This window comes from Bubalus bubalis, chromosome 9 (assembly GCF_019923935.1).
Source record: "Bubalus bubalis isolate 160015118507 breed Murrah chromosome 9, NDDB_SH_1, whole genome shotgun sequence".
Classification (NCBI taxonomy): Eukaryota; Metazoa; Chordata; class Mammalia; order Artiodactyla; family Bovidae; genus Bubalus; species Bubalus bubalis.
The window spans coordinates 50,603,160-50,628,737 of record NC_059165.1 but is presented as its reverse complement, the minus strand read 5'-3'; the positions used below and the strand labels follow the sequence as shown (position 1 = coordinate 50,628,737).

The 25,578-nt window shown below is 47.0% G+C and overlaps 1 protein-coding gene across 8 annotated transcripts in view; it reads left to right on the top strand.

Annotated features, from left to right (window-relative positions):
• ABLIM3 (actin binding LIM protein family member 3) overlaps nt 1-25,578 on the top strand; it is a 137,958-nt gene that overhangs the window by 87,836 nt on the left and 24,544 nt on the right. For 4 of the 8 annotated variants that reach the window (XM_025292448.3, XM_044947493.2, XM_044947492.2 and 1 more), the window contains 4 exons: nt 2,796-2,883; nt 16,114-16,172; nt 18,518-18,589; nt 24,966-25,121. In XM_025292448.3, the coding sequence (XP_025148233.1) occupies nt 2,796-2,883; nt 16,114-16,172; nt 18,518-18,589; nt 24,966-25,121 (375 nt within the window). The remainder of the gene's footprint in view (nt 1-2,795; nt 2,884-16,113; nt 16,173-18,517; nt 18,590-24,965; nt 25,122-25,578) is intronic. The other 4 variants (XM_044947494.2, XM_044947495.2, XM_044947497.2 and 1 more) reach the window with 1 other exon arrangement.

The window sequence follows — 25,578 nt, the reverse complement described above, 5'->3', positions numbered from 1 at the left end:
AGCTCGGCAAGCATCCTGGAACTGGCTCTCACTGGAGAACCTCAGGCCCTTCTCCAGACCAGTCACTGTGAGCATAGCGTTGGAATAACCACATGGATTGACATGGGGAACGGGTAGTCATTCCCACCCAGGAAAAGCTTGATGCTGTTTCTGGAGGAAGGAGGAAGGCTGTCAGCCAGACCAAAACAACAGCCTCCTGCTATGGGCCCCGGTATGTTTCTGGGTACACAGTAGGCACTTAATTAAATTCCGTGTCCCCTTCCCACCCCAGGCCACCCCACAGTCCCTTCCTCAGTGACAGAACTCAGCATGCTGAGTGCCGACCACACTCCTTCTTGCTGGTCTGTGTCCTTGCTAGGGAGAATCACAGCCCTGGGGTCCTATGCTGCCTGCCTCATGTTGCTGGGGTTCTCAGTCCTCGCCAAGGGGGCCCATTTTCCAGCTACTGATTCTTTGTCCTGAACACTGTGTTCTGGACTTTGGCTTGCTAACAGAATGTCTCATCTTATCCCCCTGACTGGTTCCCCTTGTGCTGGCACCAGCGGCTATGTGGCCTCCCTCCCACTCCTTCAGGTGGCTTCCGTGCCATCCTTGGCAGAGTTTCTGAGATGTGCACAGAGCCTCTTTCGGCTAGAGCAGGGTGCTGGGGTGTGACATTTAGGAAGATGCCAGCTTCAGTTTTGCCAACCCACTGTTGCCATTCTAGAAACAGATCTATAATTGAAATGATAAAGAGACACAAAGTAGGAAGAGACTACTAATTAAAACGATTATCCCTGTCATGGTATGGGAGAATCAGTCCCACGACATCTCAGCTTGGGAAAATAGCAGGTCCTTCCAGAGTTTGAACACCATTTGCTTGGGTGACGATAAGGACATTCTCTCATTAGTGGGAGCTGTACAAACAACCAAGACGGCAAAAAAAAAAGGGGGGGGATTTGGGATTTTTTTTCTTTTTTAAAAAGCCTGCCCTTTCCATCCATTTGCTTAATTTTTAGAATAAATCAAGTATCTCCCAAATAGATAAACCCATGCCCAACTACCCCCCGCCCCAAACACACACACAAGATTTGGAGATAAGCCTTAGCATTATGCAATTATAATACAATATTTTTAAGATTTTTTTGATGTGGGCCATTTTTAACGTCTTTATTGAATTTGTTACAGTATTGCTTCTGCTCTTATATTTTGGCTTTTTGGCTGTGAAATCTTAGCTCCCTCACCAGTCATGGAACTCAAACCCACACCCACCCCCTCCCTTACATTGGAAGGCAAAGCCTTAACCAATGATGGCTAGAAGTCCCTACAATTTTTGAATTGGAAGGAGCCTATTAGCATCAGACCAAGTGATGGCTGGGGAGGGGTCCTTTAACAATACCCAGTATCCATCAATTTGCCCCAAGCATATCCCCCCAAAAGGGAGGCTGAGTTGGTTGGATGGCATCGCTGCCCCAGTGGACATGAACTTGAATGAACTTCAGAAGATGGTGAGGGACTGGGAGGCCTGGCATGCTGCAGTCCATGGGGTCGCAAAGAGTCGGACACAACTTAGGGACTAAACAACAGCAACAACATACCCCCAAAAAAACTTTGCCCTAACCTGAAATATACACCTTCAAAATGAGCCCCACCTTCCAACCCCATTGCTGCCTGAAGCTCCTCCATACAGCAGTTCTCGAGCCACCAGGGAAGGGCCCTCGTGAGTCAGGTCCTCTCAGTTAGGCTGCGGTGTCAGGACTGTCTGCCCTCCAGGGAGCAGCTCCCACGTGGCTACTGGCTTCCATTGGGACCTTGAGTCACAACCTTCTCCGAGGTGCTTTCTTCCACCTAAAAAGGAGTTCTCAGCTTCAGGTCATTTCCATTTTCACTTGAAATAATGCATAGGGAAACAAAGTGGGAATAGGGAAGGGGGCTCATCAATGCCAGATTGGGGCAGAGGCTCCCAAGCACAGTAGTTATGGGACTGGCCTGGGGGTCAGCGACTTCCTCACAGGTCCTGGCTTTGTGGGTCTCATTTGCCCAGTGAGCCCCCAAAATGTGTCTGTCCTGTGCCCTCTCACCATTTTTGCCATGCCTATGAGCCTCATGTATTCATTCTTACCTAATGCTTTATCTTATCTTCAAGTTGGCTCTCTTGCAAATAAGAGAACTTGTGCAACATAACAGGAAAACCAGGATCACTTGCCATGTTGCCAGTAACTAAAAAATGGTGTTCTAGTGGAGGCTTCAAGACTCTTACCTATTCTCATGCCCTAAAAGGTAGATTAGTGAGGTTTGGATAGATGTTACCTTCTGGACCAAACTGATATTTTCTCCTTGGAAAAAAAAAGAATAGATAGAGGATTGAAAAGGAACTCTCTCTCTCTCTTTTTTTCCCCCCCCCATGAATTCAGTGTTATTAAACCTGAGGATCCCTTTAAAACATGTCTTGAATCACTGGCAGTAAGGGCCCATTGTTGGGGAAATGCTGAGATGTCCTCAAAGTAAGACTGTTTTCTCATCAGGAAATAAGGCAGTAGGACCAGAGGCCTCCAACTGGCCCTTCCGTTGCTGGAATAGATATGACGGTGTCCAGGCAGGTCCGCTGAAAGCTTTCAGATGCCCATGGTATGGAATCACCAAGCTTCTGGCAGATGTTTAGATTGTTCTGGGGTACTCCCTTGGGTAGATCCCAGCCAGCCTCAGGGCCGTGAAGATGCCAATGACACTAATGAGTCAGGAAACGTTAGACTCGACCTGCCCTGCTGGACGGCCGCCACAGCGCTGACCTCCTCTTTTATCTTTTATTCCCGTAGGCGGGAGGGAAGCACTACCACCCCACCTGCGCCAGGTGTGTGCGCTGCCACCAGATGTTCACCGAGGGGGAGGAGATGTACCTCACAGGTAAGCAAATCCGACCCTCGGGGAGGCCTTCCTCTCCGCTTATGACTGGAAAGGAGAGAGCCTCCTTCCGTCCCGGTGCTGTCTGTGCTGTTGGCTTGTCCTCAACTCTGTGATTAATTCACCCCTCTCTGGGTGGTTCAGGAAAGTTGCCGGTGTGGCTAATGTGAAGTGACATGTAATCTGCCTTCCGTCCCTTTGTGCCTCCCCCCGCTGCTCGGCTGGCCCGCTTCCCTGGCAGTTCTCTCTGAGCAGACTCCCCTGGCTCTGCCTCGAGGTGGGAGGTTGAGCTCCTTCAGGCCAAGGGGTCAGAGAACAGGAGGATGACGGGGTTGCAGAGTGTCTGCACTATCACAGCGCCTACCGCCGCCTCCCTCTCCCACCCCACCCTCCACATCTCAGAGCATCACACCTGGCCACTGCCTGGCCGCCCCTCTCAGGAAGGACCAAAAGGAGTGCGAGGGAGCCAAGAGTCACCAAAAAGCTAATCAGAGCTGCTTTTCCTCTGCCACTTCCCAGGGTCCAGCCCTCTGGCCCCAGGAGTCCTGCTCCAGTCTCCCAATTAGTCTCCAGGCACTGCTCAGTCCTCCTTCCTCTGCCCAGTCCATCATTCTCAGGCATCAGTGTTCTTGGCAGAGCCCTGTTGAGGGGTCTTTGGGAGACCTCTGGGCCCACTAATTAGATGCAAACACTGCAGCCTAGTATTTAAGACACTCTCAGTGAGGACTCCATCTGCCTTGAACAAACTCAACACTTCAGCTTGCCAGAGCCAACTGGCAACCATTCCTTCAACCATTCAAAAACTCCCGGATACCTACCAGCAGACTGAAGGGTCCACAGTGAGTCCCAACCCTATACCCATGGCTCTGATGTCCACGGGGCAGGTGGACCATGGTCAGTAGTCACACAGATAACTGTCAACTGTGATGAGTTGTACGGTGGGAAGGAGTGTGAACTGTGAGAGCACATGATGGGGTGGGGAGGGGCGGCTGGGAGGGTCCCTGATGAGGGGCCAGGGTTCCAAGGAGGAGTTAGTGTTAACTGGGCAAAGAGGGGAGGGATGGAATTAGCCAACCTAAGGGCATAGAATCTGCCGGCCTCTTGCTTGGCAGTGGGGGTGCAGGAGGGCGGGTAAAGAAATGGCAAGTGTGGGAGACCGAGAGGAGCCAGTGTGGCCGGGTGCAGCAGAAGGTGAGAGAGGAGGGCAGGATAGGCTGCTGCTGCTGCTGTGAGGTCGCTTCAGTTGTGTCCGACTCTGTGCGACCCCATAGACGGCAGCCCACCAGGCTCCCCCATCCCTGGGAGTCTCCCGGCAAGAGTACTGGAGTGGGGTGCCATTGCCTTCTCCGCAGGACAGGCTAGGCTGGGCCTTCTGGCAGGGATGGTGTTCACCCTCAAATGATCTCATGGTCCTGGTGCCTTCAAGTAGCCACTCTTCACTCGCAGAGCTCCTACCATTGTAGGCCAAGTTAGAGGCATTGCCCACTTCTAAAGCCCCCCAGATGTCCCCAATCCCCACCCAAGCTCACTAGTCCCCCCTGAACCCTCGGAGCCTTCTGTTTGCACCTGGTCGCCTCCAGCCTGCATTGAGCCATTGGCCACCTCCCTGAGAACCTTGCCTCTGACATTGGCCCCTCAGCCCTGGCATTGACCCCCGTGCACTCACTCGACTGCTGATCACTGTTGGCTGAATTTCTGTGCTAGCCATCTGCAGATGTTTGAATAGTCATCTTGGGGAGGGCATTTCTTTGGGAGACACCTTCCTCCTGGTTTCCTCGCAAGGCAAATGGAAGGTCAGAAAGGCTATTATGAGGAGCTTAGCTTCCTCTCAAGCTTGTCCAAGCCACACATGCCCACGCCAGGAGTTGCCTCAAGATGTAATGAATCCCCTTTGCCTAGAGCTGGTTTCTAAACCTCAGCACTGTTGACATATGGGGCGAGATCATTCTTTGGTGTGGAGACTGCCCTGTGTATTTCAGGATGTTCAGTAGCGTCCCTGGCCTCTGCCCACTAAATGCATAATGTACATCTTCTTGTTGTGACAACCAAAAATATCTCAGACATTGCCCCAGGAGGCATAATCAACCTGGGTTGAGAACCACTAGCCCAGAGCTATTCAGCAGAATCTCATACCATCTGCTAGGAAAGCTAAAACATGGTTTCCTTGCTGGACTAGGCAAGGGGACAGTTTCTAAGATGCTTTGACCCTACAACCACTGACTTGTATGTATAGTCATATGAGTGTTCGAGGTGAATAGACCCCAGGAGTCACTCTAGGCTGTGAAGTAACAGTCCTCATTGTATAGAAGGGAAAAGTGAGCCCCAGAAAGAAGAAGAGATTCGCATGAGAACTTGAGGGTACAGGGGCAAAGGTGGGGAAGCTGGCCTTATGACTTCCGCCCCAGAGCTCTCCCCATCTTGCCTCCTGGGACCCAGGCCCTGACAGCTACTCAGGTCCCTGCAGGGACTAGGCTCCCTCTTTCCAGAAGCACCGGTCCCTCAGTGCCTGGGTCCCTAAGTGGTTCCTACTGCAGTACCCTGTGTTATGTGATGGGAAGCCCATGTGAGTCTCAGCACGCTGCATGGTATCTTCATGGGCCCCGAGAAATAGACTTTGCACTTGGTTTGAAAGTTTGCTGCATGGTATTCCCCTCCCCAGAGGATGAGGTGGTTGGATGGTATCACTGACTCAATGGACATGAGTTTGATCAAACTCCAGGAGATAGTGAAGGACAGGGAAGCCTGGCATGCTGCAGTCTAAGGGGTCGCAAAGAGTTGGACACAACTTAGCAACTGAACAACAACAAATTCCTCTCACCCTTCTCTGGTGAAGCCCTTTGCTAGTATTGAAACTGGCCTCATGTTCGTATCACTGGAAATTAAGATCTCTCCTTTCCTGTCTGAATTCCCAATGCTGATATTTGCCCATTTGGTGTTTTGAATCCTGGCTCCGCTGTTTAGTAAGTTTTTGACCTCTTAAAAACTCTAAACCCTTATTTCCTAGACTGTAAAAGGAGGTAGTAACAGTCACTATAATATAGCATATAGTAAGATCCCTGGACTTCCCTGGTGGCTCAATGGTAAAGAATCTGCCTGACAACACAGGAGATGTGAGTTCGATCGTTGGGTCAGGAAGATCCCCTGGAGAAGGAAATGACAACCCACTCCAGTATTCTTGCCTGGGAGAAACCATGGACAGAGGAGCCTGGCAGACTACAGTGCATGGGGTCGCAAGAGTCGGACATGACTTAAGGACTAAACCACCACCACCAAGGTCCTGACATGCAGGGAGCTCTTAGTTCCCTCCTGCAGCAGATGCCTACTGAGCACCGCCTATGTATCCAGTGCTTTTCTAACAACTGGAGATGTGGCCGTAAGCAAGTCCCCTTCCCTCCTGGAGCTTACATCCTCTTGTTCCAGTATCTTCCAAGCCCTGCATTAGATCAGAACTTCACAGATTGCTGAAAGAGTTAAGTGATGAAGTGAGTAGCTTTGTGATCAGGAGAGAGAGTGCACAAATGTCTCCAGGAGGTGGAGATATTCTTGGTGATAAAGAAGGGTTTGTCACCCTCCTCCTTAATTATCCCCTTCCCTACTTCCCTGGCTCCTGGGAGTGGGAGTAATTGCAGGGCATTCAGGGACCTGCCTCGAGGGATGCTGAGTGATCCTGGAATGAGGGGGTCCGGGCCATCCACTGCTGGAGTCCTGCTGACTTGGGCTATGGGCATCTCAGAGGTGGCAGCCACCAGGGGCTTCTGCTTCCACTGGGAACTGGGCTTGTGATCGCCTTGGACACCCTCCCTGGGCAGGGTACCAAGACTCAAAATGATCTTTCCCAGAAATGGCAAGAACACTGTCCTCCCAGGCAGCACAGGAGTGGTGGGGACCAGTTCAGAAGACTCCTGGGTCCAGGCATAAGCACTTCCGCTAAGGAGCTGTGACCTTGAGAATAACTTCCTTGTCTGAGGTCTCTTCCTTCACCTGTAAAATGAGGAAGTTGTCACTGTCTTTCATTCAAACATTCACACTGAGGTCATGGTTGTGCCAGGCTCTCTGTTATGTGCTGGGTGCCCAGAGATGAACAAGGCAGGATGCTGGCTTCGGTGGTGGAGTTTACTATCAGGAGCAGAAGACTGACTTAATCAAACAGAAGTGCAAACATCCAGGGACAAGCTGTGATAAGACTATGACGGGGAAGCTTGGAAATAACTGGAGTATGTTATAAGGCTCCTCATCTAGTCTGGGAGGTCTGGCGAAGCTCTGCTGCTGAAGGGAACGTTCAAGCCCAGATCTTGATGTTGAGTAGGAGGTGGGAGGGTACAGAGGGGAGGGAAGAGTGTGGAAGCAGAGAGAACAGCAGGTGCAAAGGCCCAAACGGGAGGAAGCTTTATGTGGTGGAGAAACCAAGACAGGCCCACCTACCCCGTGCACAGACAGCAAGCGAGGGCCTCCAGAATATTAAAGGACAGGGTGAATGTGAGGATGCTCAGTGCCCCATAAAACAGTGTGCACATAGGAGGGTGGGTTAGGAAGCCTGCAAAGCTTATAAACCCAGTCTTGTCATCCCCGTGGCAGGACACTATGTTACTGGCAACTGTGTTACTCAGGAGGACATTTGGGTCAGTTTGATTGTGTTTTAATTACTGTGTGATGGCTTTCTGATGGGCTCTAATTGGGAGAGGTCTGACATCTGTCTGGATAAGAACTTCCGGGGCCCCAGGGGACAAGAGCAAGTTTTCTTTCATTTGTTTCATGTTCTGTTGTGGGTTCATCTTTAAAGTCTTTTTGTAAAGATGCCAGATTTCTAATCTGTTTGTTGTCCAAACCCTTCATTTGGGCTTCACCAAGAAATTAGGTCACCGGTTTTGTCCAGCAAATGTTTGCCAAAATGCTGCGGGTTATGGGCAAAATTTATACAAATATCACAGAAGTTGCATACAGTTGCTAGATTAGAGGGAGTTTTTCTAAACCCAAAATGTGGCTCGTGAGATAGATTTTGCTCTTATTCTTGTGCCTGTGCCCCAGAAAAAGGAAAGATGGGCCTTTTTCTCTCCTTCTGTCTACACTAAATGCTTTCCTTTTCTGAGGACCTGAGACAGAGAATAACACTAGAAACATTGGATTTCAGCTGTATGTTTTTAAATAGGTCTCTGCTATCATTTGTATATTTAATTAAAGCACACCAGGCAGGAAATCACTCACAGAATCCTAGGACAAATCTTGCTGCTAAGGAAAAACACTGTAACAAATCGTAGGTCCTAACAATAATGAGAATAAATGCCATCAGCTGGTATTTGCTAAGCACTTACTGTGTGCCAGTACATTTCTGAGTTTTAAATGCAGTATCTCATTTTATCCTTCAAACCCTGTGAATTGAAAGTTATTCATATCTTCAGTTCAGAGAACAAGAAAGTTTAGAAAAGTTACATCTCTGAGCCAAGGTTAGCTAGCCTGTCTTGCTTTGTTAGAGGCATTTTTTCCACTTATCATCAGAATTCTTAACCTGTGGTTCACAGTTGGCCTTCTGAATTCAATAAACCCCCTGACATTGCTTGCCGGAGTTTGCTTATGGGTGCGTTTCTCTAAGGATAGGGTGTGTGGCTTTTATCAACTTTTCAGAGCTGTTTATGGCTCAAAGTAAAGTGAAAAAAGCTTTAGTTCTGTTTTAATGCAAATCCCAAACAGAGCCCTGAATGCTTTGGTAATTACACCATACACTTCTCTTGGAAAACTGACTCTGTTTCAGATAACTTTTTTTTTTTTTTCCAGTTTAGATGATATAAGGTCCTGGTACGAGGAGGTGTGTCTTTCTGGCTCAGCTGGAGAAGCCTTTGATATTTAGCTGAGGCCTCATTTCCCTCTGACAAGTACCTCATAAGAGGTGCCCTGAGCTCATAGATTGTTCAAGAGAGGGCCGCCCATCATGATAGATGGTGGAACACCAGCCCTCTGTCATCGTCTCCACATCTCATCAAACCACACTTTAAAAAGCACTAATGAAACATTGGTTGCTCTAATTTAGTAGTTTAGCAGTGTTATTTTAAATTGAATCTCTCTACTGACAGCTTAGGTTGTAGGAGTCATGCTTAAAAACTTTAAATCTTATGTTTCCCCAATCCTGCTACATAATTTTAGACTCTTCAAACATAGCCTAACTGTACTAAATTGATATTTCCTCAAGTCTGAGTCTTCGAAGCATATTTCATTTTAAATAGAGTACATTTTAATTTTTGATGAGCTGTAATTTTTTTTAGATATTTAGGGTTACCAAACATCTTGAATCATATAGAAAATATTATAGCGTGGTAGTTTAAGACTTGTACGTGTATAGTCTGTTTCCAACTTGCTCCTTGCACCACAAACTCGAGACGACGTGGCCATTTTCTCGCCAGTTACATGTCACATCAACTTCGCCAGCCAATTTGTCCACGTTGGTCAGAATTAGGTCTAGAGTAGCAATTTCCCTGGTTGCTTCCTCTATTTTCTAGGAAACAAAATTGCCTGCTGGGGAAGTCAAGAACTTGTCAGATACTCGGGTTTTAGCTCAATGAGATGTTTTATTGGTGTGGACTTCTTAGGTGGCAGGAATTCAACTCGAATGACGTCAGGTAAAAGGGGACTGATGAGCTCACAAGACTTGGGAGTGTCCAGGAGCAGCCCAGCTGGGTTGAGGGGCGCACAGGGGGCAGCAGGTGGGTCTTCTCCCTGCTCCTATTGTGTGCGGCTTCCCCTGTGCGGATCCAGGCTGACTGCCTGCCTGTCAGGGGAAGGAGGGTGTGGCCAGCCCCTGGGCACTGTGGGAGCAGCGAGGCAGCATCTCCTGCCCAGTTCAGCAGAGAAGCCCCAAAGTGATGCCAGGGAGCCTAGCTTTGGGCACATGTGGACACAGGCGGGGAGGCAACAATAGGTGAACAGGGAAAACATCTAAGCCTCCAAACTCCAGTTTCCCTCTCTTAAAACACTGATAACCACAGGCCCTATCTTACCAGGCTCTGGTGAGGATTAAATGAACAAGTACACAGAAAAGCCGTCCCATCAAACCTGCCACCACCAGCCCACCAGCCCAAGCTCGTGGTACACACCCAGTCACGTCAGAAGGGCCATTCCCCCGAGCCATGACTGATAAATGCTGGCTGCTGTTAACATTATCATCATTATCAATACCTAGCATAGGGCTCAGCGTATGTTAGGGATCATTATTACTTTTTACTCAGTTACTATTGTTGTAAAGTATGTAACATAAAGTCTGGCACAGGCAGTCTCTAAGTACTATTTATAACAATAAGAATAATAAGACTACTTAGCACCTGACACAGACGAAGCACTCAATACACTTGAATTACAGCGCTATTACTATTGTTCGCATCCTGTGAGTTACTAGGCGCCTCCAGGCTGCCCATTCTCTTTCCCTTGTGCTGCCTACTCGCCTCTGTGGCAACCAGCATCATGGTGGCCAAGCACTTTCCTCCACACTTTTCATTAAGCTTCAGGCCTACTTGATCATGTCAGGCCCAGGCAAACTGGTCTTTTCCACTTCTCCCCAGTGCCTTCATCCCTGGGCACCAGCCCAGCCTTCCAGAAGGTGTGCTGGCCGCCAAGCCAGGCTTCTGCTCAGTGACTGCACCTGCCCAACCAGCCCTCTGCTTGCTGCGTGCCCCTCGCCCAGCCAGGTGCCAGCTCTGGGAGGAGGAGAGTAAGCACCACGCACCCCCTGCAGGTCTCCCCATTACTCCCTTCCCCTCACCCTAACTAGATCCTGGCCAACGGGGTTCGACAAAAAAAAAAAAGCAGCAACAACTGACACTTACATGGTGCCTGCTCTTGGCGGACACTGTTCTCAGAGCTCTACACGTATTAACGCATTAATCCATACAGCAGATGTACAAGGCGGGTACTATAACTGTCTCTATGTTCTAGATGGGGAAACTGAGGCACAGAGCGGTCACTGCCCTGCTCTAGGCAATGAAACTAGTAGGTGTCATAACCAGGATTGAACCTTTGAGGAATATTACATTAAATAATGTATAAACTGCCTCATATATGGTGAAGATTTCCCAGTGGCCAAGAATATAATGATGATCCTGTTGTTACTGGGCTTCCCTGGTGGCTCAGATGGTAAAGAGTCCGCCTGCAATGAGGGACAACTGGGTTCGTCCCCTGGATTGGGAAGATCCTCTGGAGAGGGGAAGGGGGACCCACTCCAGTATTCTTGCCTGGGGAATCCCACAGAGAGGAGCCTGGTGCACTACAGTGGCAACGAGTCACAAAGAGTCCAACACGGCTGAGGAACCTTCACTCACTCACTCAGTTGTTATTACTACATGTCAAATTCAACAAAAGGGCTGACTCCCCGTTCTCCTCTTGCTAAGACTAGAACCCTTGGTAACAAGTGAACAGTGTCCTTTGGTCTACAGAAGCGTCCCCTAGTGGTGGGCGTGGGGAATTTTTTTAAGTTGAGGTAGTATGCTGCTGTTGCAGCTGCTAGGTCCCTTCAGTCGTGTCGGACTCTGTGCAACCTCGTAGACGGCAGCCCACCAGGCTCCCCTGTCCCTGGGATTCTCCAGGCGAGAACACTGGAGTGGGTTGCCATTTCCTTCTCCAATGCATGAAAGTGAAAAGTGAAAGTGAAGTCACTCAGTCGTGTCCGACTCTTAGCGACCCCATGGTATACACATACATAAAATTACCCATTTTAGAGTGAACACCTTAGTAGCTTTTGGTGCATTCACAATGCTGTGCAACCACTGCTTCAATCTAGTTCCAAAACATTGTCATCACCCCAAAAAGAAACCCGCAGCCATTAAGCAATTGCTCCCTATTTCCCCTCCTCTGAGCCCCTGGCAGCCACCAGTTTGCTTTGTCTTCGGATGGCATATTTGGGGCATTTCATATAGATGTGGGCTTTTGTGTCTGGCTTCTTTCACTTAGCATAATGTCTTCCAGGTTCATCCACATTGTACCATGCATCAGTGTCTCCTTCCTTTTTACAGCTGAATAATATTCTATTTTATGGATATGCCATACTTGTTTATCTGAGTGGGGATTTTAAAGGAGCCTTTCCAAGGTCCCAGCAAGGCCGTTTCACAGAAATAGTGCTTCTAACATAAAGATGGAACTCAGAAACCTCACTTGTTACAATCCAGAGAAGGAACCTAACAGTTTGGCTGGGATCAGGGGCTGAAATCTCAAATGCCTGCTTAAATGAGTGAGAAGGGCAGGGAGGCAGACAGCAGGGAGGGTCCCTGGCCTCCTGCAGGGTCTAAGGGCATTCATATGCAAAAATACTTTAAAATAAAAACATTGTGTTTGCCAAACAGAACCTTCAGGTGGGCCAGTTTCAGTCCCTGCTGCATCTGTAAGCCTGGCTGGGCTTCTGGAAGACTGTGGCACCAGCTCCAGCTTTGGGTTTTATAAATCTCCACTAATGCAAAAAAAAAAAAAAGAAAGATGTTAACAAATTGAATTTACAGGTCTGGCAGAGATGTGGGTGGGTCCCCAAAGCTTAAATAAGCCAAAATGTTACAGGGGTGAGGTGTATTGTAACCAGTCAGAGAGGTAAGACTGAACGCTGACTCTGCTAGGGATTCAGAACAGCCTTACTGCTCGGCTGAGGGACAGTTTTAGAGATTTAGATTTCTGACTCTGAGTCAGCTGAATCATAAATAGCTAATCTTTCACTTCCATAACATTTGCAGAATCTGGAATTGTGGCTGATAGTCTCAGAGGATGAGAGAGTGACTCGTGACATCACTAGTCTAACTAACGGTGTTGAAGTCTTGCAAGTTAGTTCTGTCGTGTCACATTGGTTTCTTTACCCCATGACATTCCAAGGGAACAGATTTGAAGTATAAACTGATAGTTAGCCTTGTGGTTCTCCAAGTTAGAATCAAAAATCACCTAGGGAGCTTGTTAAAACTGCAGATTCCCAGGCCCCCCTCTAGAAAATTGACTTCAGAAACTCTTGGGGGCAGGGCGGGAGTGGTCGGATTCTGCATTTCACCAGGCTGCTGGACAGGTGGTCCACAGGTCCCATTTTAACAAGCCCTAATCTACTAAATCTTACAGACACTCAATGTGGAATTGTAGCTGTCAGATCAGAGTTTAGACTATACCAGTTATCCAAATCTCTGAGTCCAGTTCAGAGAATTCAACTGCCTAAAATAGAGTATCATGTTTCTTTTGTTTCTTCATTCATTCAGTATTTATTAAGAATCTGTGGTCCCTTCAGGTTTGTCCGTAGATAAAACAAATGTGAATCCTGCTCCTTGCAGAACCTACATTCTGGTCCAGATTGTTGAATAGGGAAAATTATTTTTTTTTCTGTACAGAGGTGCCTGTTAAGTTGGAAGCAGAATTTCTAAGGGTTTGGAGAGATAATAAACATCTATTAGGACCACATGATGTGTCTCCTCAAAAATGTCCCTGCTGAGCAATTATATACCCAATGTGTGCTTGAATACTGCCAGGGACAGGAGGCTCACTCTCTGAGTGAACCCATTCAGTCTTTAAAGGTTCAATTTTCCTTCCCTGAAACTTCTGCCCTTAATACTTTTTTTTTTTTCAATTTTTGAAAGTCTTTTAATTCATTTGTTTGCAATTTTGAAAGGCTATTTTCCATTTACAGTTGTTATGAAATATTGTCTATATTCCCTGTGTTGTACAATACAACCTTGATCCTGTCTTATATCCAGTACCTTGTACCTCCCACTCCCCTGCCCTTAATCCTTGTTCTACTTTGTAAGACTCACTGAGCAAGTTAATCTCTCTTCCCCTGGAGAGGCCTTGAAATATTCAAAAGTCTTTTCCTCCTTTCTGTTACGTCTCCTCTTCTCCATGGAGAAGACCCTGCTTTAAGGCCTAATTTTGGGTCCCCTCACCATCCTGGTCACCATTATCCTGTGGGCACATATCAGTCTGTCTCTGTTTTTTTAAAAAAATACAAAGACAGGCTCCAACCAGTCATTCATTCATCTGCATCAGGTACTATTTTAGGAAGAAACCTATTGACTGATGACATATGCAGACCATAATCTCACAGAGGTCTTTATGAACAAATCATCTTTTCTTACCTTCATTTATCTAAGTTTGCCACTAACTCCAGCAAATCCCTTCTCTTTATTTATATTATATATATATATATATAAATTTGTTTGTTTGGCTGGGCCCAGTCTTGGTTGCGGCATGTGGAATTTAGTTCCCTGACCAGGAATCAAACCCGGGCCCCCTACACTGGGAGCACAGAGTCTCCCTGGACCACCAGGAAAGTCCCCCTTCCCTCTTTAATTTAAATGATATACTGCCAAAACCCAAACTTCTGATTTTTAAAAATTTCAAAATTGTTTTTAATTTTTAAAGATTATAACTATTTAATTACAGTTTATTTCTTCCTTTTGACCCCTCCCTCCCCCTTCACACACACACACTACCTATGAAAATCTGCTTTCCTGTATGCAGAATGCTGAAGCCAACTGTGGCTCGGCCTTATTTCAGAACAGATATGTCTGTGGCCTGGAGAGATCATCTAGTCTGACCTGTTCCCTCTGCGCTTCATTTCCCCCGTGAGAACCTCCGTCTGACCCTTTACCTTCCCTGTGCCTCTCTCACTTAATCTCATGACCTTCCGAGACATCTGTGTCCCCCTCATCCATTTCCTACAATGACTGTAACATGTGCTTCCTGCCAGAACCACTGCAATAAACAACCCCTGGTGGATTCAGAGGCAACTCAGAGAGGACCCGGAAATGCTCTCTCTAATTATTCCCAAAGCTGGGGTCCCCACCCATCACTTGGTAGTGGACACACCCTGAGATCGCTGGCTCCAGCTGCAGACCCAGAGTCCCCCTACTGGGTTCCGAGAGCCATTGCACTTTACATTGGGAGGAAATACACTCATGTAGAACCATTTAGCATCAGCAAGCAAACACCTGCAAACATCAGCAAACAAGAATCAGATCCCTATCCCTCAAGTGACAAAACTGGCCCTGGAATTCAAATTTTTGAGGTGAAAATAATGTCTCAGACCCTCCAAAGCCTACCTCACTGTTACTCAGATGAAGAAACTGGGACGGAGCAGAGCCCAGAAGGGCTGCTTGCTTTGGGCCCCTCCTGTCTCCACCTCACTGTTCAGCCTTACACTACCCGCTGTCACTTCCTCAGTCTCCAGCCCTAGTGGTTCCAGGCAACAAACTGTAATGGAAAAGATATTCTAAAAACAAAGTCAGACAAACAAATGCCATCTGGGAGCTCAGGAATCTAGCCATTTGCTGGCTCCTTTCCTTTTAGGGTTGATTACAGGAACAGTGGCACCAGAGGGATAACATGTTCCTATTTTTCCTTCTAATCCAGGACACCTGTCCTTTCTTTGGGGAATGTGTGATATTTGGGGCTTCTTCTTAACACGTGACTGGCCACCTGTTGCTCATGCCTTTCCAAATAGGCCTGTCCGGTCGGGGCCTGGCCAACTGGACTCCCCCCCCCCTACACAAGAAAACATGGGCAGCCGAATATACTAAATTTGAGGAGTCTGAAGTCTCTTAGGATTTAGCAGGTCAAGACTCTGCTCTGAAGCAGAATATACATCATGACACCTCCTCCCCTTGAATGTGATAGCTCTGGTAGACTGCCCTAAGTCTCTGAAGAGAGGAAGGCTGGAGTTCATACAGGCTGTCCCTTTATCTCACCTCCACTGCCATTCATTCATTCGACAAATATTTATTGACCACCTGCTATGTGTCACTCACTGCCAATCGTCCACTCATCTCATCACCCCACAAACATGTACAGAGCCTCTGCTGAGAGCAAAGCCCCATGCTGGATGCTGTGGGAGACCCAGTAATGAAGTAAGCTCAGCTCCCACCCACAAGGATCTCTTAATTTAGTTGGGGTGATAAATCCACAAGCTACTATGTTTTAAGGCCATATGTGCTGGGAATGATACAGAGAATGACGGATCACAGAGGAGAGCCAAGTCACTCGCAGCTGGCAGGTAAGAAGCTTCACAGGATGTCATATGAGATGTGGACCTTGGGGAGGGCAGGGCGTGAACAGGCAGAGAGAGTGTGGGTGGCTGGAGCGACGTTGCAGCTGAGATCCCGGAAAACCAAGGGGGTCCTCCTGGCTGCTGTGGGGCACATGTGCTGACAGGGGAGTAAATGGAGGTGGGCATGAGGAGAAACCCAGGATTCTGATGGGTGTGAAAGGTCTGAAATTTTTATTATTTTCCTGGTCCCTTAGGTTCTGAGGTCTGGCACCCCATCTGCAAGCAGGCAGCCCGGGCAGAGAAGAAGTTAAAGGTAAGCAAAGGTGGTGATGATACCAAACCAGTTACTTCTAGTCCCAGGTTGGAGGCACTGCGCTTTGCTAGAGAATCACGCCTCAGTGTGCACACTTTCAAATGTGTGCCTGTATCCTTGGATTTCCTTAACAGTAACATCCACCTCACGGAGGTTTTGGAGGGATTAGGACATTGGATGTGAGAGCACTTTGAAAACTGTAAAGCACTGTATGAATATGAGTTTTTCATGTTTCTGGGGCGAGGCTACACCCTTCTTATTACTCACCAGGATGGTGGCGTCTATGAGGCACAGATGCCATGGTTTTCCCCCAGCCTAAAGTCATTCATTCATTAATAATAGTGATTAAAATTGTCACAGAAGTTGACAGTTTGCAAGGCGTCTCCACAGCCACCCTCTGATTTGTTTTAATCCCGCAGGGCAGATGGGTAAGGAATTGTATCTTTACTTTGCTTGTGAGAAAACCAGGGCCTTAAAGAGGGTGTTGACTGTCCTGCAGTCATGCAGCCAGGCAGGAGCACAGCCAGCCTCCCCAGACACATGCTGGAGCAGCTGAGGTCCTGTGTCCCTCTGAATGACCGTGTGCTGACAAGTGCCAGGAAGGCCCATGAATCTGGGTTCTTGATCCTAGGACTGCGGGAGGGGTGGGGCACAGCTCCTGAGTCCTTGATGCTGTGGAGGGGAGCCCTGGGGTGTGTGTTGGGGGCCCCCGATGACCTCTAAAGTGTCTCTCCACCCTGGTCCCCCGGTATTAACTTGGCTGTTGGGACGCTGTGAAAGTTACCTGCTGGAATCTCAACTAAAAATGTATGTGTACAGTTTCTGACCAGCTGGTTAAACTATATCCTTTGCCATCTCGTCTGTTCCATTTGTGAAAGAGCTGGTTTATTGATGCAAATTTTTTTGAGCTGTTGAGTTTTTTCCCCAATTTCTTCCAAGGCCTCTCCTTTTTAAGGTGTAAGAAGACATATTTGTCCTTTTCTTCCACAATTTCCTTCTCTTTGTTGGCATTTCTCAAATTTCAGTTACCTGTCTACAAACCTGATGCTTTTTGCTGTATCTGTGTACCACTTATATCATCATGTACTTCTTTTTTTGTTGAAATCACTTACTCCTTTTTAGTTAATCAAACTTATTTTAAAATGAGACTTTGTATCATCCAGTGGAAAATCAGTATTGCTTTCTATAAATAGAAGGCAACCCTAAAATAAATTCATTGAAAATGAAATATTTTGGAAGAATAACTCTAGAAATTTTAGTTAATCATGTTGCCTGTACTTTCTTTTTTCTAAAAAAAAATGGTGGGGGAGAGAGTTGGGGAACAGAATTAGCAATTGTTATTGAAATGTATTAGGACCAAATTAAGATTTCTTCCTTAATCTAACCAAGAGGATTGAAATAGAATTTTACATTTTATTCTCTCACTCTATGACTCAGTATTATCAAATTTTTTCCTAAATTCATCTCCCCAGAGACACACTAGTCCATGATCTACGTTTGGGAAGCAGTGCCGGGTAGTCCAACTTAGAAAGCTTTAGGGCCTTCCCTAGTGGCTTTAACTTGTAGGATGAGAGATCCTGAAGGGAATGTAGCAGTCCTTAAGACAAGCCCCTCATTTCACAGATCAGGAATTCGAGATGCCTAAAATCACATAGTTTACCAGTGAACCTTGATTTCCAATTTGTTTACTATTTAACCACACTTGCTACCACTCGCTTAAACACACCAAAGATGAACACAGTGCTTTTCTGTTAAGGGAGCCATTAATCCAACATTGCCATTGTTCAGAGAAAGATTTTTTAAGTTTCTCACTTAGGTTGCTGTCATTTTGCAATGGGTACACTATAAAAAGAATCAACATATTGTGCAAATTATGCGGCATTTAACCTACCTTTCCATTTTGTATAAACAAACTGCTAAAGAATGAGGCTAACCAGTTTTATCCATTTAAAGTAAATACATTATTGACTGGGATAAGCCAAAATGACAAGTTTTTATGAGTAGATTATTCTTGCCTGGAGAATTCCATGGACAGGAGCCTGGTGGGCTCCAGTCCATGGGATCACAAAGAGTCGGACATGACTGAGCGACTCTTACTACTATCTAACAGGCCAGTTAAAAATACTTGAAAAACAAATTCTGTCCAATCGCGTAAGGTCCTGTGCATTTCCACTTTCATTCACAGTCAGACATTGATTTAAAAGGCAGACTATAAAGAGGTAGTACAGAAAGAGCTAGAGAGTGCTCTAGTATTACTAATGTGTCCCAAAGAACTATACCCCATCTCCCCGCCCCACCAAGCAGCAGGCGCAGCCTCTCACCCTCTGCCTTCCTCTCTCCCACAGCATCGGCGGACGTCTGAAACTTCCATCTCACCCCCTGGCTCTAGCATCGGGTCACCCAACCGAGTCATCTGCGTATGTATCACTTTGCAGCCACTAACCCCTTTTCTTCCCCTGGTAACTAAAGATTTTCTGCATGCGTGCTCAATCACTAAGTCATGTCCAACTCTTTGCGACCCCATGGACTGTAGCCCGCCAGGCTCCTCTGTCCATGAAATCCTTCAGGCAAGAATACTGGAGTGGGTTGCCATGCCCTCCTCCACGGGATCTTCCTGACCCAAGGATTGAACCCACGTCTCCTGCATTGCAGGCAGATTCTTTACTGCTGAGTTGCCGGGGAAGCCCCAAAGAGTCTCTAAAGACAGGCAAAGTTGGCAGTCAGGCTTCCATCCATCTGGTATCTCATGCGTGCCTGTCCTGTGCCAGGCTCTGTGCTAGGTCCTGAGGATGCAGCAGGGCACAGGGACAACGTGGGCCCTGCCCTTGTGGAGCCCACAGCCTCGTAATAGTTACAGGGATCGTATAGGGCAAGAAGAAAACTTGGATCACAGTGGTATTTGGAGTAGGTCTTGGGTGGGATGTTGATGTGGAGATGATGGTGTGTGGTAAAGAGGCAGACAGGAGGAAGAAGCCATAGGAATGTGGAAACATGGCTGTAAAGGGTCTGCAAACATGAAGAGCTTTCTGATCATGTGAGGAGTCCAGGGGTGGAGTAAACTGCATGCCTGAGTCTGAGTTCCCAGCCCCAGATGCTTCCAACACAGAGACGCCCCTCATTTGCAGGGATGTGGCAGAAAGGACAAGAGTTGAGTTAGATGACCTCACAGGCCCCTTTGATGTGTAATGTATTCATTCATTCATTAAGCAGATAGGTACTCAGTGTCCCCTCTGGCCTAAGAGCTGGGCTCTGGTGAACTGCATTCACCTGCTGCCTGTCCTCGTAACATTGACCCCATAATTCCACAGATTATAGGATGGCACTCTAATAAGTACTCATAAGAAAACGTGCAGGGTGCTCTGCTGATGCTGCAGATGAACAGAGGGACCTGACAGCCTAGGATCATTTGGGAGAAGACTCCTGAGGAAGAAACAGTTAGCTCAGGCCTGAGAAGAAAACGGAAGTGAGGTCACAGAGGTGGGGGTGGGCCGAGCCAGAGCAGACTGCAGTCAGTAGCCATGGAGCCCAACAGTCAGCAGACCCCAGATTCCAGAGCCCTGCAGTCTTCCTCAAGTCAAAGGGCCACGAAGACCAGAAATGAGGGAAGTGGCCTAGAGCAGAAAACCCGCTCCTCATAAGAAGCTCTAGAGACAGCCAGCAGCCCACCATTGCTTCATCATCATTTCACTCCAGACCCCCATAGTTTCCTCCTTGATCCCTGGATAACGTCCATTGATGAGACTATTTCCTCTCCTTTTGTCCTCTTTTCAAATGAAAAAGAGATGTGAGTTACCACTGACTGCAACTTCAATATGGGTCAATACAGCCATATGGCTTCCACAAAAGACAAGCGACTTTGATCACAGGCTGTCCTCGTTGGAGATTCCGGTCCAGAACAAGAGAGCTAATAGTCCCCCTGGTGCTGTGAATGGGGTCAGACCAAAGTAGGATTAATAAGCTTAGTTTCAGGGCTTACAGGGTGAGAAGGTCACTGACAAAAATGAGCATGTCTCTAGAAGAGCGTTACCAGGATATGGGAGCTCAGACAGACACAGGGACACAGAATGCCACTGGCCCCTGGCCGTCCCCTCCCTGGGGAGCCCCAGAACTTTGTGATGTAAGTTAGGCCCTGATGATGTTCACCCTGGAGTTCTGAGTTCATAGAGTTGCCCCTTGGAGAAGCAGCCCACTCCAGATGAACAGCAGGAGCTGGGGGCACCTGCCATAATGTCCTCCAAATGGGGGCTTATCCACGGAGACCAGTCACCCCTGGCAGCCCAGCACCAGCCTGTGTATCTCTCCTGTATTCCCCTGCTCTCACCTCCAGCTGCTCTGGGAAGTGACTGCCCTTGTCATGTGAGCCTTGTTTAAGTCAGACCATTGAAAGCATGGTTTCCAAATTCAAGGAAGAATCCATTCAGCCACTTCTAGGGCATTTCATAATAGGCAGAAAGATCAAGTATTGGCTTCATGTTCATAAATTTGGAGGTTTGGTATTAGGATGATCCATGAACCTGGAGGGGTAGGTTCTTTCAAACTTTGCTGCACTCCCCACTGACGGCTAGAATCATCCCCAGCCCAATGTGTTCTCTTCCTTCCTTCCTTCCAGCTAATTATGTTAGGATGCTTCTGATATTGACAAGTCTGTAAGATGCCAAGAACTCTCAAGGTCAAGATCTAGCATCCCAGGACAAAAGGCAGCAGTTAATTCAGCAAGTGGAGTCTCCTGATAAGGTTCTCTTACCCACACACCCCCAGATTGGTTCAGACGTGGGCATCTGACCTGGGCAGAGTCTAGCAGAAATGAGATGGCATGGTTCAAGGGGTGTAAGTGTGAAGGGAGCATGTACCCATGAAACCTACTGTGGCAGAAGGGCGTCGCCACCCCCGGCCTAAAGGGAAGGACTGGCCAGGCTGGAGCTGTGGCAGAGCAGCCAGGACAGGAGTCAAGTCCACTAAGGGCGGGCAGGGCCATGCAAGGGAGACACGTACGCAGCCCCTCTCTCCACTCAGTGTCAACCTGCGGGCGCCCCCTGTTGACCAAACCCAGCTGACAACCAGAGCGCCTGCAGTACAGTCCGTGGGACCTCAGAGCTCAGAGCAGGGTCAGGAGGAGTGGGCTGTGGGTCTCAGTTGAGCAGAAAATGAACAGCACAGTGCCCAGACAGCAGCAGGATGGGATGGGGATGGAGGAGTGGAAGGGCCTTGGGAAGTGTTTAAAATGTCAACAGGCCTAAGGTCTTTATGAAAGTTGCTGTCTCTATGGCAGTCTTGACTCCTGAGACTTCCACCCCCCAGGTACTGGGAGAATATTATACAATAATACAGTCTCTGCATTCTCTCTTAATCTACCTCACCTCAGGACCTCGTAAGCCACAGTGGTTTCGGGAGGCAGATTCTGATTGACCACAGTGGAAACCGGGTGGCCAGAAACAGGGAATGGCTGGAGGATGCAGACACAGAAAGGACATGGCTTCGCATGCCATGAGATGGGCGCTGTCCCCAGCAGGGGAAGCTGTCCCTCAGCCCTTGTGCTTCCCGAGGGCTGCACTCAGGCGAAGTCAGGTGGTTGATAGAGGCTCGCTTCAGTTCAGTGCGAGGAGCAGCTCTCTGAGTGCAGCAATCTCAGCATCCCGGGAAGCCAGGAGAGGCCAGTGGAGGGGGCAGGCTCCCAGGCTAGACTGCCTGGGCTTGAAGTCTAGTATTGCTACTTATTAGCTATGTCACCTTGGGTGAGTTCATTGATTTCTCTGTGCCTGTTTCCTTATGCAAAAATGAGGATAATATTAGTATGCACTGTTAAAGCTGGGAGTTCTATTAACTCAGTTAATCTACAGAAGGGACTTAGGATGCAATCTGGTTTCTCATAGATGGTCACCACATGTTCACTGGTGTTTTACTATCATGATTAATTCTGTCTTTACATCTTCAGCATCTTCTTCAAGGATGCCCTCATTGTGTGGGCTTGGAAGGCTGGATTCAGCCCTACTGGTTAAGTGGTACAAGTTAGAGGATCTTCGGGGCTATAATTTCCTCATCTGGAAAATAGGGATAATATTTTATTTAATTTTTATGTTATATTGGAGAATAGTTGATTTACAATATTGTGTGAGTTTCAGGTGTACAACAAAGTTACTCAGCTGTACATATACACATATCCATTCTTTTTCAGATTCTTTTCCCATTACAGAATATTGAGTAGAGTTCCCTGTGCTATATAGTAGGTCCCTGTGGACTATTCATTCCATATATACTAGTGAGTATTTGTCAGTCCCAAACTCGCAGTCTATCCCTCCCCTCTACCTTGACAACCGTAAGTCTGCTTTCGAAGTCTGTGAGTCTGTTATGTTCATTTGTATCATTTTTTTAGATTCCACATATAAGTGATATCATGTGGTATTTGTCTTTCTCTGTCTGACTTATTTCACTTAGTATGGCAACCTCCAGGTTCGTTCATGTTGCTGTAAATGGTATTATTTCCTTCTTCCTATGGCTGAGACTCCGCTGTGTGTGTCCCTTTCTCTGTTGATGGACACTTGGGTTGTCTCCATGTCTTGACTGCTGTAAATAGTGCTGCAGTGAACACTGGGCTGCATGTGTCTTTTTGAAGCACGGTTTTCCGTGGGTATATGCTCAGGAATGAGATTGCTGATCATATGCTAACTCTATTTCTAGTTTTCTAAGGAACCTCTATACTGTTCTCTGTAGTGGTTATACCAATTTATATTCCCACCAACAATGTAGGAGGGTTCCCTTTTCTCCACACTCTCTGCAGAAATTACTATCTGTCAACTTTTTGATGATGGCTACTCGACTGGTGTGCGGTGATATCTCATTGTAGTTTTGATTTGCATTTTTCATAATTAGCAATGTTGAGCACCTTCTCATGTGCCTCTTGGCCATCTGTATGTCTTCTTTGGAGAAATGTCTACTTAGATTTTCTGCCTATTTTTTTATTGAATTGTTTGTTTTGTTTTCTTTGATATTCAGCTATATGAGCTATTTGTGTATTTTGGAGATTAATCCCTTATTGGTCACTTCATTTGCAAATATTTTCTCCCATTCTGTGGGTTATCTTTTTGTTTTGTTTGATTTCCCTTTGCTGTGCAAAAATTTCTAAGTTTAATTAGATTCCATTTGTTTATTTTTGCTCTTATTTTCATTACTCTGTGAGGTAGATCATGGCATCTGGTCCCATCACTTCATGGGAAATAGATGGGGAAACAGTGGAAACAGTGTCAGACTTTATTTTGGGGGGCTCCAAAATCACTGCAGGATGGTGACTGCAGCCATGAAATTAAAAGACGCTTACTCCTTGGAAGGAAAGTTATGACCAACCTAGATAGCACATTCAAAAGCAGAGACATTACTTTGCCAACAAAGGTCCGTCTAGTCAAGGCTATGGTTTTTCCTGTGGTCATGTATGGATGTGAGAGTTGGACTGTGAAGAAAGCTGAACACCGAAGAATTGATGCTTTTGAACTGTGGTGTTGGAGAAGACTCTTGAGAGTCCCTTGGACTGCAAGGAGATCCAACCAGTCCATTCTGAAGGAGATCAGCCCTGGGATTTCTTTGGAAAGAATGATGCTAAAGCTGAAACTCCAGTACTTTGGCCACCTCAAGCGAAGAGTTGACTCATTGGAAAAGACTCTGATGCTGGGAGGGATTGGGGGCAGGAGGAGAAGGGGACGCCAGAGGATGAGATGGCTGGATGGCATCACTGACTCGATGGACGTGAGTCTGGATGAACTCCGGGAGTTGGTGATGGACAGGGAGGCCTGGCATGCTGCGATTCATGGCGTCACAAAGAGTCGGACACAACTGAGTGACTGAACTGAACTGAACTGATGAGGTAGATCCAAAAAGGTATTGCTATGATTTATGTCAAAGAGTATTTTGCCTGTTTTCCTCTAAGAGTTTTATATTATCTGGTCTCAAATTTAGGTTTTTAGTCCATTTTGAGTTTATGTATGATGTTGGGCTTCCTTGGTGCTCAGTGATAAAGAATCCACCTGCCAATTCAGGAGGCACAGTTTTGATCCCTGAATCAGGAAGACCCCCTCAAGAAGGAAATGGCAACTCATGGGATTTCCTTGCCTAGGAAATCCTATGGACAGAGGAGCCTGGTGGGCTACACTCCTTGGGGTTACAAAGAGTTTGACTTAGTGACTAAACAGCAACAACAATATATGATGTTAAAGAATGTTCTAATTTCATTCTTTTACATGTAGATCCAGTTTTCCCAACACCACTTATTGAAGAGACTTTTTCTCCATAGTATATTCTTGCCTCTTTTGTGGTAGATTAATTGACCATTGGTGCATGGGTTTATTTCTGGCATTTCTGTCCTGTTCCATTGATATATTTCTGTTTTTGTGCCAGTACCAAACTGTTTTGATTGCTGTAGCTTTGTAGTATAGTCTGAAGTCAGAGAGCCTGATTCCTCCAGCTTTGTTTTTCTTTCTCAGGATTGTTTTGGTTATTCAGGGTCTTTTGTGTTTCCATACAAGTTTAAAAATTTTTTATTCTAAAAAATAGGAACAATGTTGACTCTTCTTTCACAGAAGTGACCTAACATTTAGAAAAGGTCATTCCTGTACAGCACAGGACAGCACACACATGTGCTCAGTGACCGTCAGCCTGGGTGGAATGAATGACCTGTCTTATTTTCACATTTTCTGAGTCTTCCATCTTGACTGAAGAGGCTCATTCCCTCTGTGCCTGGCTTTTATTTCCACTCTCCTTTCCCGCTTATCTTTCTGCTTCTTTCCTATCCATTTCCCTCTTCCTCAGGCTAAAGTGGATAATGAGATCCTTAATTACAAAGACCTGGCAGCTCTCCCCAAGGTTAAGTCAATCTACGAGGTACAACGCCCTGACCTCATTTCCTACGAGCCTCATTCCAGATACACGTCCGACGAGATGCTGGAGAGGTGTGGCTATGGAGAGGTACGGGGTCTCGCCCTCTCTCTGGGGCCGTTGGAGGAGAAGGAGAGCCCACGGGGTCCCCAGGCCCCTCAATCACAGAGACTGAGGCCTCCATAGTGGTTGCCCCCAGACTCTTTTAAACTGGTTTTTATAGTCAACACTTAAAAATCAAGCCATTTCATCCAAAATCTGGCTTTTCTTGAAAGAGCAGAACTGGCAACACTACCCCAGTATTTCCACCACCTGGAGATGGGGAGCAGCACCCTCTGTAGGCAGGTCACTGGCTCCCCAATTCTCTCTGATCCCCACTACACCCTGAGAACCCCAACATTAAAGCCAAGAACCACTTATTGCTTGAGCTGTTTTTCCTCTTACAGTGGAGAGGTTTTATACACAGCCTCCAGCTCTCATCACCAGCCAGGCTCAGAGGCCAGTTAAGTTTATAAACCCTGGTTAGGTAGGTTCTCTGAGTGTTGCC